Source organism: Chinchilla lanigera, unplaced genomic scaffold (assembly GCF_000276665.1).
Source record: "Chinchilla lanigera isolate Chin_1 unplaced genomic scaffold, ChiLan1.0 scaffold00015, whole genome shotgun sequence".
NCBI classification, from domain to species: domain Eukaryota; kingdom Metazoa; phylum Chordata; class Mammalia; order Rodentia; family Chinchillidae; genus Chinchilla; species Chinchilla lanigera.
Genome location: NW_004955416.1, coordinates 3,905,139 through 3,919,122, shown reverse-complemented (window position 1 = coordinate 3,919,122; position 13,984 = coordinate 3,905,139). Strand labels below are relative to the sequence as shown.

The following is a 13,984-nucleotide window of genomic DNA, read 5'->3' as shown; positions in this document are numbered from 1 at the left end:
CATACATATCTTTCTTATGCATGCAATGCTGTGTCAGAATAAATGAATTTTCTTAACAAACCTGAAGCAGATAAAAATGCTTCTTTGTCCTGTTTGCATTTTATGCCCTTACTGTAAACAGCAAGTTGTCATATGCTACCTTTTTTATAACTCAAAATACTCAAAGATATATACAAGAAATATACTTACTGATAAAATATTTCATTACCATGAATATCACTAATGTTACTGGCCAATATTGATACTTTACAGTAAAGCATGAGGATCATGACCTTTACAATTATGAGACAAATACTTGCATTAAATCAATAAGAAAATTTAGTTTCAACTAGGAAAACTATTCCTACACACAAGAAAAGGACAAGGACAACAGGATCACTGCAAAGAATTAATTACCCTGCTTAACTCCTTTGGTACACTAGTATTTCTAGTATTTACTAGGATTTTAAACTAAGTATGTAATTCTGAAAAGCAAATAGGCTTTGCAATTTTTTCCTTAGTCTGTTCGATTTCTTGATCATCTGTAAATATCACCAATCTACCCAGAAGGAACGCAGGTAGGAAAACGGGAAGCCTGACAAAGTTGGAAAAAACTAACAAGGTCCTTAATTTAAAAAAAAAAAAAAAACAAAAAAAACAATGTTTTCTAAATGCTGTCCTTGACTTCTAATGGCACTACAATGTGATTTCTGAAATGGGGAGTTCTCCATTAGATTTCGAAGTGACCTGGTCATTCAATTCCAGACATGGCTTTCTGTCTTCACCCAACCTCAACTAATGGCCCAACCAAGTAACAAGGAAGGCTGTGTGGTCTCTTAACACCTACTGGGCTGTTGACATTGCCATGCATCCCATTCGCCTTCTCGCATCACCTTTGATTAAAATTAATGGCCCATTCCCAGTGTTGGGTAGCTTATTTCCAATCCATTTGTCAGCCCAAGACAGTGGCTTCATGGCCAATGTTCAGAAACTCTGTTTTAGAACACTCTTGTGTACATTTTGAAAGGTCAGCATTTTACACATAAATAACCTCTTAATGACAAGATACATATTTAAAGTAGATACTTAAGCTCAATTTTGATAAAATTCGGTATCTTTAGACTGTCCAGATTTTAAAGCATGGAGGCCAGAATTTGGAACCATCTTCGCCTCTTTGAAATTTAAAAACTTTTAAGTTAACCTGAGATTATGTGACACAAATTACTATTAACTTAAAAAAAAAGAGGATTTGGAAACTGGATTATAGAAAATAAGACTGGAAAAATTTCTGTCATCTAACTTTGCTATGACCATAACTAGAATGTTTAATGGGGAAGGCATTTAATGAAATCAACTCCAGTGCCTTGAGCTGATGTTTTAGATAGATGATGAACAGTCTTACAAGCTGGGCTGACATTAAGAAAGGTAGATTAATGTTTTATTAAAATTATCCTAGCATGATCAACCTCTGTACATGTTAAAATCTATTTCAGAAAGAAAAATGATTATGTTTCTGACAGCAGCTCAAAACAAAATTTCAAAGGTCATCAAGCAATCCAAATGCACACAATAAAGTCCCTTTAAAAGCAGATGTACACTCCTGTTCGTGGTACTGAAATTACTAGTACAATACCTACCATTTAAACTGCATGACTTCCTTAACATGAAAATTTAAAAACCCAAACCGCAAAACCTGAACATAAAACATTAAATGAGGCTAGGGAATTTTTGCATCTTTTTTATAGAGAACTTGAAAATATCACTGTATTTTTTTGGTTCTTTCATTCTCACTCATATTCTCATGTTCTATCTCCACCTCCTTCACTCCCTCCTTCCATTCTGCTCTTTCATTGGATATTAATTTGATCCAAGAAGAACTGTACCCAAAAAATACCATCTAGAAGTCTGTACATTACCAGTGAAATAAGACTTCTAGTTTTATAAGAAGAGGTTATTCCAAGCACCTGAAATGTTTATTTACTCAACTGTCTGCCTTGTCTCCTGTTCCAACCTTTACATGACTTCTTTCATTCTAGGTTTCCTAAGAAAGGAGAAGGGGGAAAACTTGGCAAAGTTAAGAGGAAAGAGCAGTGAGTGGATAAGAAATACCACTTATGATGAGCTGGCTTTCTTCACCTTCTATGTCCCACAGATGTTCCTATCACTGACTACCCCATTAACAGACTCTGAAGGTCAGCTCCAGTCACCTGGCCTGATTTCTTGCCTTTTGCACTATGTTTCCTTCTTGGCCCCCCACATATTGAAAGATTTCTCTGTTCAAAGTATTGTGTATAGGCTTAGATTTTGGCTGATACGTCAGAGTTCTAACTTCAGGATCTTGAAGTTATATACCCTGGTTGTGAGCCCATGTCACTTCCCTCCTAATTTATTTTTTCTGTGTTCCTTTGTACTGCTGTGCTTGGACCACACACTGCTGCTCTGAGGACAAGAGTTCCTTCTCATTTTTAATGTCCTATCTGTCCCAGTCTCACCACCAACATTAGTTCCACACACATGTAATGTTCAAAAAGGACAAATGAATAAAACATAAATGCGTTTTAAAGAATACTCATGTTGTCAATAAAGCCTATCCAGACTGGCAAAACTTTTCTTTCCTGATTTAACTCCCTGTGAACAAACAAAAGCACAGAGGCCCCACACTTGGCCAAAATTTCAAGGTTTTACTTGGTAATTCCTGCTGTCATTTTTTACTTTTGGACTAAAATATCTGAAGCTAAGGTTCATCCCAATTATAAAGTAAAAGACTGCATCCCTCTGTTTAACACTGACAGGAAAATTTCTTCCTTTTTTTCTTTTACTACTGGTATTGCAATAACATTGGATTTATCTACTCCTTAAAAGTTTGGACAGGGGCTGGGGATTTAGCTCAGCGGCAAAGCGCCTGCCTGGCAAGCGCAAGGTCGTGAGTTCGGTTCCCGGTACTGGAGAAAAACAAAACAAAATAAAAAAAAAAACCAAAAAGTTTGGACAGAATTCTCCCTCAAGTTCAATTTCTGTCTGGTGCTACTTCTGGGCAGCTCTTTGGTCACTCTTCCAATTTCTTCTAGGGCAGCTGATCCGTTCAGATGTTTATATTCCATAGATCTATATTTTATATTTTCCTTGAGAATCATGCACTACACACAGGTTCTTTCAATACTTTTCAGATATGTGAACCAAGTATGGTTACTTAATGATTGTTTGAATTTTCCAAGTAGAAACTAAATGTTTAAGTAATCTCTTGAGCTTTTTCAAGAAAAAAGATCAAGATTCAGAAAATAAACGAGAATAGTATTAGAAGGAGGGGGCAATAATATGGACAGTTACTTTGAGTATAATTCCCTCCTCAAATCAATTTTCAAGTTCTGTAAACCTATCTTACTCAGTGAATACTGCAGACATACACTCTTCTGATTTAAGGAATATATTTAAGAACCCCAAATATTTCATAATTACAAAGTTTATTAAAGTCACAGTTCAAGTGTTCACTGCTAACATAATAAATATGACAGTATTATCACTTAAAAGTGGACTTGTTAGCTTCCTGATAGACAAAATGTAAAGTTTCAGAGAATGGGTACCTCATGAAAAACTGTAATTCTGAACTAGGTAAGTCTTAGGGAATACTAGTCAAACATACATAATACATATATTATGTATAATACATAGTAAAAGTGAACTAGAGAAGTTATCCACCAGGACCAGGATCTCTCAGATAGGTAAGAGGCAAGAGCTCATGTCAACCAGGTTCTACTTTGTCAGGGCAAGAGCTAGTAAAAGTGAACTAGAGAAGTTATCCACCAGGACCAGGATCTCTTGGATAGGTAAGAGGCAAGAGCTCATGTCAACCAAGTTCTACTTTGTCCAGGTAGACTGTATGCTTGTCTTAATTATAGCAAATATTTAAATCTGATCCTGCGTAATATTTGTGATGTGTGATGTTGGGTGAGTTCTCACTTTCTTCTTGTGGGATCAGCAGCTGACTACCTGCCGGTATTATTCAGACCACATCTCCGTGAAGAGGAGATAGCATGATAACTGCTTGATTTCGAGCCCTTTGGTGATATTCTTTACTGTATAACTCTAAAAATACCTAAAAAACTATAGTCACAGATAAAATTGATGCTAATTTTTTAAATCTTTAAAAATTCATTGTTATTATTTCAAATGTATAAAAACAACCCATGTCTATTTCTGGGTTGTCAGACCTCCCTTTGGAATCTATTTTTCAAAAAGAAATTATACATGTATGAAGAACATTGTGAGAGTTCAATTTCTCTGGCCTTTGAGTTACCCTCTCCTATATATACTCAAAATACCCAAAGCAATTAAGTACTAATTGTACAATTTCTTTTTTTAAAATAAAAGGCTGGTTTTGAGGTAGCGAATGGAGGACATCTGAAACTAGTTAATATATACTTAGGAATCACAGGGAGAATGAAGGCTATTTTTTTTTTTTCGGTACCAGACTCGAACTCATGAACTCGTGCTTGCCAGGCAGGCGCTGTGCTGCTGCGCTAAATCCCTAGCCGCATGAAGGCTATTAAGGAAAGATTTTTTTCTTTTATTTTGTTTTATTAAACACTTTCAATTCAAGAAATGTCATTGTTCCCAGAGAAATTGTACAAAATTTCAATCTACAACATCTGGAAATGAAAAGTGACATCTGATGTCTTTTATCTATGAATTTGTCAAAAGGTTTCTAAAACTCTAAGTTACAGTATACCCTATGATAAAAAATAATCTTTTTAATACTTTGTGGCTTTATTGGATTGAGGGAAGTCAAAAAGCTCACCTATATAAATACAAATTAAAACTACAGTACATCGTATCTCGTATTATATTTTTCTGCTATCTGAAACACTGCCTTGACACTTGAAGCTATGACCATTGTTCTCTACATTTTTATGTTCTCTAAGAGTAAGTTTCAGACTTTTTAACATAATTTAAGAAATTGTGAAGGCTTCAGTAATAGCTGTTATGATATGCAAACCACATGAAAGGCACAAAAATATATACATTTCATGAGGGAACTGACGGCACAGAAAAACGAAATCTTTACAGAACCCAAAATTTCATTACAGCCATTAGTTTGAACCTCTTCCCCTCAAGCCTCTTATCAAAGCCACTAATAAGGACTACAACTGACTGCTCTGACCTTGTCCTTCGTTCATGTCTTTAGGGGACAATACAAGGGAAAACTGAAGTGCCCTAAAGATGGGAAACAAATGGGAGGTCAAGAAGCCAGAGCAGTGTAAAGAGATGCTAGGTAAGCCAGTCCTTACTGCCTGATGGCTGCAGAGAGACCGGGGACGTGAACAGCAACAAAAATAAAACTCTTCCTTACATTATACCACACCATTCTAAATCCTTTTGGCTTAATGCCATGAATGAAGGGACAAATCAGCATGGTAGACTCAAAAGATACAGGACAGGAACTAGCTCGGATAGGGCTAAGGCCAGTTTTTCTGAACAGCATAAGAGATTAGACACTCATGAGAGGCCATTTCAACTCCCAAATTCTGAGTGGTTGAATGTTAGCTTTTGTCCACCGCAATTCCATTTAGCTAAAGTCACTGATGTCAAACCCTTCTGTGGAGACAACTCTATCTGTCCCCAAACAACTCCACAGAGAAAGGCATGTTAGCAGCTCTGAGACACAGAAAAGAGCTCCTACACAGATAGACAAATGTGTGTGCACATACACACAGGACCAAGAAGGCCACCTTGCAATAACAGTAACTGATTTGACCCCTCCACATCTGTTGGTTATGGAGAACAAAGTCTTAGCCTATAGCAAATTCACTGTAGAGAGGTATTTTTACCTTGTGGTCCTGTATGTCATCCTGCCTGGCGTTACTACCCAACTCATGTGAATCATGATGTGATTCACAATGTCCTTCAATAACGTGACCTCCAGTCACTGAGCAATGGGAGCAGACCCTTGATGCTGATCTTTCTAATATTTGTTACAGGGAAAAAAGAGAATTCACAAACTTTTCTCTGGGATTACGAACTCCTTAAGGACTCAACTAGCAACTGCCAGTGATTTACCTTTGTTTCTAGGGAACGAGCCAACACAGAAAAGTGCAGAATCCAAGGAGAAAAGGGGGAGATGCTGAAGATACCGTTTTGCCTTTTTGGATTCTAGAAACAGGAGAAGCCGTTTTCCTCCTTTGGATTTTCCAGATGTATATCTGAACAAATCACTTCAATGTATGTATGTACACTGGTTTGATTTGCTTTCTGTCACTCACAACCAAAATAGTCCCAATAACCCTGCAACGGTCAGGAAAGCAGACCTAAGTTATCTTACCAGAGCAGTGACAAGGAAAGGGCTATAGCCCAGAAGCAGGAAGACTGCCCCTGTAAATGCACAGGACAACTTCCTTCAAAGTTGCAGAGAGAATTTCAGCTTCCAGTAGCAACAAGGAGTCTCTTGTTCCTTTCCTCAGTCCCCAGGAGAAGTGTGCACAAGTATATTTGGTAAGAGGAATAAGTAAGAAAGTCTCTCACCTTGACAATTTCTTCAGGAAGGGGCAAACAGAACCCAAACTCTCCATATCCCTGCCCCAATATCATGTCCCTGCTACTTTAAAAACTGTATCTTATTTTTAACTTTCCGGTAGATAGGAATATAAGTGGCCTATACCTTATGAAATACCCAAGCACCTCAGTTCCCTTTAGCTTATATAATCATATGCTTTATTTCTAGCCTTTTACTTGGTACCACTAACATCTGCATGTCAACAGTCCTACTGTCCTAAGCCTCATCTATTCCTGCTGCCTGTTCTTCACCTGGAGTCATAAGCCCCTGTTTTCACATCATAATCACTTCTCCCGCAGAGCACTATTGCTTTAGGTGGGGAATAAAGCAGCAGGAGCAGATGAACTCTTAGAAACAAAGAACCTAATTTCTTACAGCAAGGGACATCCTTTACTAAGCCTATTTGGCTTTATAGATTATACCCTCCTGGAGTCCTATGGAGTAATACATGAATGTTAGAAAAGTACCCATGTAAAAAATGCTGATTTGTCCAAACACAGGGGGAAGAGGTAAGGCAGGGATAGAGAAAATGCCTCTCAGGTGTCACTCAAAATAATTGTTAGTGTCTACTAACAGGGTAACATCCACCAGAAAGAATAAAACATCTCCAGAGCCATCCTTATTAAGCTAAACTTAACAAGAGTTTGCACCAGACAGCGGCTGTGGAAGTCACTAATGAAAGTCCCTCTGACCTGGAGACATGCCAGTCCATGGAGGATGAGTGGTTTATCTTCCATCTTTGGCATAAACTCTTTCATATTTCTCCTAACAGTGCTAACGGTTTTGTCATCTTCTCACTGTCATTGTTTTACTTCCTACTCTTACTTACCCTTTCTGTTCAAAAGTCTCAAAAGGGAAAAAAAAACTAAACTGAAACTAACTGAAACAAACAAGAACAAAAGTCTAATAAGGGGATACAACAACAAAGCATGGTCTCATTAATCCCTTGAGAGAAATAAATTAAAATTTCCTCATCAATAGACTAAAGTTTCTGTCGTGTTAATATTATAAATGGGGTAAATCTTTGGCAGAGGTGGTAAGGTACTCACAGTGCTAATCAATCAACTTAAAATTTAAACAGCTCTTCGTGTATGAAAGCTTCAGAGTAGACAATGGTTCTTGACATTTTCTGAGACCTCAGATGTTGATCAATAAATATTAACTCTAAGTTAGTTATCCTTGGGAAGAACTACTAACATTTGCTGAAATATACTTTAAATTTTCCTAGAAGGTCACGTTTGAGTCAACTTAAATTTTAAAAGTCTTTATGATGGCACATACTTAAATTAGCTCAATGGTAAGAGAGCCATGCTAATGAATGCAACTGGCCATCCTAACAGTACACAGGGCAAGAAGGTCCCGGAGAGGTAAAACAGATGAATACGTAAAATTCTATCACTATGTCAGTAAAAATAGTTCATGAGGCAGCAACATTTTCTTCACCTGTAACGTGCAGTTATTGATTTTTAGTGTAATATATACTTTTTCTTAGAAAGGTTTAATAAGAGTAGCATGACATTAGCCATAGGAGCGTTTATTTTCATTCTGAAGACAACTGAGTGAGCAACTGTTCAGGGAGAGGCACTGAACAGAGAATCCACTCTCACTAGAACAGATGTGACGACAGTGTACAAGGCTGTGTGTCTCTGGGACATAGGGTGCTTGTAACTGATCATCTTTACACTAGTTAGTACAGTTTTAGTTCCTGGCATGTACAAAACACACTAAAAACGTTAGCTGAAAGAATGTATAATGAATAAAAGACTGACAAGAACTCCCAGAAACTGCAGGAAATTATATTCATATTTTGGTAGCTTGTCTAGACCTTAACTCCATGGAAGCAGAAACTTCACTTGACTTTGCTCTATGTCCTACAATAGCACCTACCTTATTAACTTATTTGTGGAATAAATGAATATATAAATGAAAAATATTTCATAGTTAGAAAATTTAACATCACTTATTCAATTTTCAACTATCTTATAATGGTATACTTATTGGTATAAATATGTCTGTAAGATAGGATAATAATTCCACGAGTACGAACAAGTTTTCAATGACAAGGACACTTCTCTTTCTCATTTCCATGCTGCCAGGGTAGCAATATGCCCTAGCAAGTACTCAGTAAGTGGCTATGAAGGAAGAAAATCAAGAAAACAGTACGGCTAGGAAAAAATTCGTACTTTATTTTGTTTTTGCCTCTATTGGCAAGAGATATCAATACATTCTTGGTGGGAATGTAAACTAATGCGACCATTATGGATTATCAGTACGGAGAACCTAAATTAGAAGTTCCATATGATGCAGCTATCCCCCTTCTAGGTATCTTCCCCAAAGAGCTGAAAAATCATACTGCAATGATACTCGTACATCAATGCCTCTAACAACACAATTCATAAAAGCTAAATCCTAGAAGCAGCCTATATTCTCATCAACAGATGATTGGATAAAAGAAATATGATGTCTATAATTAATGAAATACTGCTGGGCTATAAAGAAGGACAAATTTGAGACATTTTTAGGAAAATGGATATACCTGTAAAACATAAAGTTGAGTGAAATAAATCAGACACACAAGTTTAAATAACGTACAGTATCCCTTATTGAGTAAGGAAAAGGATGAAGGAGCACAATAAAGGATGGGCAGAAGGAGACAAGGGGATCGATCTCTTACAGATAGAAGGGGTCCAGGAGGCTGAGGGTGACAGGAGATGGAGAGGGGAAGAGGAAGTAAGGCGATGCCATGTACAGGAGCCTAATTACTTAAATGAATGTAAACATTATATCATACCTGTGAGATAAGGGGGTTCAGAGGAGGGGAGAGGGAGAGGATCAAAAGAAGAACCATGCTATATTATACACATGTACCCATTCCCGAAGGTGACTGTAAACTGCATGTAGTGAAAGAATGTACAAAAAGAAGAAAAAAAGAAAAATTGGATTACAGGATACTTGAGAAGTTATACTGTTACTCTGACTCTTAAAATATTCTGTAAGCAAAATAATATCTCTAATAATTATTGAGGCTTTTCAAAACGCAGAAATTCAAATACAGAATCTTTATTTCATATCTGATTAAAATACACAGTAACTATGAAAACTACAATGAGTAGAAAATTTAGAATAGGATAAAATTTTAGAGCAAGTCATAACTTTTAAAATGGTTAATATGTAAACAATAAAAAATTTTTTTCTGTGGAAAGTAATTCAGATTAGAAACTAACAGAAAGATTTTTACCTCTGCTAATCAATAAATTAAAAATGAAATACACTTGCAAAATCTCTGAAACAAATTCAATGTGTGGGGCTAGGGATTTAGCTCAGTGGCACAGCGCCTGCCTGGCAAGCACAAGGTCATGAGTTCGATTCCCGGTACCAGAAAAAAACCAAAAAACAAAAAAAAAACCCAAATTCAATGTGTGTACATGTAAACAATAAAGTATATGATTAGATTAATAATCTATATAGTAATGTTTTTGACAGTTGGATTTAACATCATGATCTATTTAAATTTACCTGGCACAGTACTTTAGAGCTAATTAATCATTGCGAAGAACTATTTACAAGATAAAAGAACAACAATTCACAACAGTATTTTACAGCCTTTAAGTTTTCATGTTTTAATGATAAATAAACATGTGTTCCCTCAGTACCACATTAAAACACTTACTATGCATAGCATAAGTTAACAATTTTCTGTATGCTGATGAGAAAATGCTTCAAGATAGAATGGAGGTTACATGGAATTGGCTAAATGTCTTAGAATTCATTTAAAGATCAATTACATTTCACTTTTTGGATATGCATCTATGAAATAATCACCTCTACATCCCACAGAACAGAGGAATACATGGGACCCATCAGTTTCAGTTTTGGTCTATTTTCTGTACCACTTGTTGGCAAGTGGAAATAATTCTTTGACTACATTTCCACAATGCCTTTTGCAAATCCAGTCTACACCCACTTCAGGAAAGTTGAGGACCTACATCTAAAGATAGCCACATTTAAACTCTTACTCTTCAGGAAGAAGGTAGAGAAAAGTTAGGCGAATCAAAAGAAGGAGCTGAGGGCCTGATGATCATAGGCAGATGGTGCCAAGAGAGTAACACAAAGAAGTTTTGAAAATCTGACTGCTCCCCTGCTAGCTTCAAACAAAAACAAACAAAAGCAAAACAGTTGGATTTGGCTATGTCTATAGTGACCACTGAGTGATCTATTTGATCTGCTAATTCTTTTAATATTATCAGAATTCCACGTTTCTGAAATACATCTCATGGGGCAACATGGACACCCAATACAACTGGTTCTATCTATTATCAACTTATTTTTAGATTTTCAAAAGCCAATTTCTTCTCAAATTACCCTATTTCCATAGGTTGAACAATTCAATTGCCCCTTTTAAATAAAAAAACTTGCTGGTTCTACATACTGAAATTTAGTAACTAATAACTACTTCCCCATTCTATTGTTTTTTAACCCTAAATAGAGAATATGATACCTTTCAGCTTCACATTATCAACAATCTTACAACACATCCAACTCCATTTTCTAATTTATTAAGAAAAGTACTAAGCATTAAGATTTAGATTTATTGAAGTACTGTATTAAACACCTTAATTTGACAGAACACGCCTTGACTTTACTTGGCCAGTTTGTTGCTAATTTGAAACAAAAATTATGTAACCCAATATTCTCTACTTTTTTCCTTCTAAAAATTATAACATACTGTCTACAAAAAATAAATCCATATAACTCTTGAATGGATTCTTTGCAAATTACCACATCTAAAATAGAGAAAACAAAGAAACAAATAGGTAAGGAGATAAATGATAAATAAATAAGATAAAATAAAATAAAATAAAATAGAGATGAGAAATTCACTACAGGGCAGTTTATTATTTCCATGACCAGCTACCACATGTCTGTCCTTTGAGACTTAATTTCTAGTTCTTAAGAGATGTTAGAAATCTGCAATTAGATTCTACAATGGCATATAAACACATGCATACATGTGGGATTTTGAACAATCATACTAAATCTATGAGGACAATTAATGTTTGGCATAAAAATAATAAAAGCTTAATATTTTGCTTTCAAGTAGAAGAACTACCCTAACATGAGATGAATATACCTAACACGAATTTTTCTAACCATTCTTTTTAATATATAAAGCACTTTATAGACAATATTTCTTTTGTTTTTCTCTCTCCTTCTCTCTCATAAGGCCCAGATTATGGTTAATATCTCATGACACCAAAAGTAATACTGCAAAGGATATTAAAGCATTTTTCCAGCCACTTATTCTATAAAATATTAATTGCAAGCCTGTGCATGTACTGTATATACAGGGGATTAGGTAACTGAGCTCCTGCTCAGTTCTAAATCAATCAAAGATAACATGCAGAGCATCCATCATCATTCTGTCTTCCTTTAGCACATAACTTCGGCTGGAAGACTTTAAAAATATGTATTTAAGCACTCCAGGAGATATTACCAGCTACGGAAGATGAGAGCAACACTCACCTAGAAAGGACAGGTTTTTCTCCAGAAGCAAGTCTCTCAGCAAGATTTCATGCTCGTGTCCAATGGCACTGGGAAGTTTAGTTAAGGAAGGCAGCACAAGCAGCACGGCACCATCAGGAAAGTGCTAACACTGGGTCCACACCGAGATGAAATGGAGAACTGAGGAAAGTCCTACGACCTGCAGCCCACATGTCTGAGGAATTCAATTTCAACACACATTCCTCCTCCTCATTTAAACAATACAATGGACTTTTCTCTAATGCTTATATATTCTGCAAAGATTTAAAAATGGGTGTGATTTTAACTTGTTTTAAAAAGGGGAGACATTTTCAAACATCCGTTAACCTGTGCTAAAAATCTTTCAATTCAATTTAGTACACATTAATTAAGCAATTACCTTACAGTTAAGAATACTAACCTGACCTGCCCTAAAAGAATCTCCAGTCTTACAGAGCTCTGTAAATCTGTGAATTCACACTTGTCACTTACCCAGCGTTGAGCAGCTCCTCTATTCCACTTCCCATCTACTGCTGCTGGGCCTCTGTGACTTGAGAAGCCAAACAGCCGACTGACTTGAGAATATAGGGAATCCGCAGTGAAGGCATTTTATAGAAAACTAACCCCAGGTGAGAATGTGCATAAAGAGGCTGTCTAAGTCTTTTTACATATACGCAGATAAACAGATACACACATGAATAAAGAGTGTTTCAATGCTTCCTAGGTGGCAGGCACTGTATCAGCGATTTATGTATGTTATTTTATCCTTGCAATTATTATTAGCTTTATTTCACATGTGCGAAAACTGAGACTTAGGAACCTGCGCAAGGCCAGTTATACGTGGCAAAGCTGAGAATGAGAATAAGCCTGCCCATGACCTCTACAGAGCTTCTAAAAAAGCATTAAAATTACACAGTAGTTGATAACAGCCATATGAAGGCTCTGTGCTAAGTACTTTGAGAGATCATTTTATTTATTCTTTACAACAGCCACCTGACTAGACGCTATTAGTAGTCTCATATTTATAGTTAAGGAAAGTAAGGTTAAGAAAGGTAGAGCAACTTGAAGTCTCACAGCGGCTAAATAACGAAATGAGGGGCAGGACTTCAAAAAGGGATGCTTACCAAAGGGATGACATTGCACAAAGTCCAGGAAAAAAAGTAGTATCTTATTCTGGCACTTTAATTCAGCCGAAAGCATTTGGTAATAATTCTCTGAATCATTACCTTTACCCTTCGTTTCATTGAGAATGTCGATGTGGTTACATCATTCCCTGGCTTACCTGAGACTGATTTTGATTCTGTACATGTGAGTTCAACTTAAATAAAATTTTTACACCACTTACAAACATTTTTCTTCTAGAGAATTATCCTATCTTTTATTATTACATATCGGTGAACATAGTTTTAAATCCTGTAATTATAAGACGTAGTCATTTATGCCCTCCATCAAAACAAGTGGTAAGGCATCATTACTGCCTTTTTCTTTCTATTGTTTTTCTTCCTCTCCCCATGCACACAGCTGTGATTTAATTTACAGGTGGAAATAAAGTAAAAAAAACCTCAAATTTTTAAATCACAAAATTTCACACATTTTCAGAGTACAATGAAGACAATAGATTAATAACTCTCAATGGTATCTCATTACCAGGGGTATCCCACATTTTAGAACTAAATTATTTACTTCTATTGCACATAAATGTGCTCTCACTTTTATTGTTGTAAATTATTTACATCCAAAATGTTGAATCATGAAACTGAGGTTAGTGATGGCACAGAAATGAAAGCCACAGCACTTGAAGCTTCCTGAATCATTATCTTTCCTTGCGTCTCTGTGTAGACTTCTGTCTAATAGCTGTCTCCAGGACTCACACTTGGGCATGTTGAAGTGGCTGGTTTCTCACTTTTTTTCTCAATGAATATGAGCTGTGGTGGAAAA

At 36.1% G+C, this 13,984-nt stretch overlaps 1 protein-coding gene across 4 annotated transcripts in view; it reads right to left on the bottom strand.

Annotated features, from left to right (window-relative positions):
- Positions 1-13,984, bottom strand: part of LOC102003651 (chromosome unknown open reading frame, human C15orf41) — a 208,361-nt gene that overhangs the window by 95,206 nt on the left and 99,171 nt on the right. For all 4 annotated transcript variants that reach the window (XM_013512676.1, XM_013512674.1, XM_013512675.1 and 1 more), the window contains exon 8: positions 12,050-12,117. In XM_013512676.1, the coding sequence (XP_013368130.1) occupies positions 12,050-12,117 (68 nt within the window). The remainder of the gene's footprint in view (positions 1-12,049; positions 12,118-13,984) is intronic.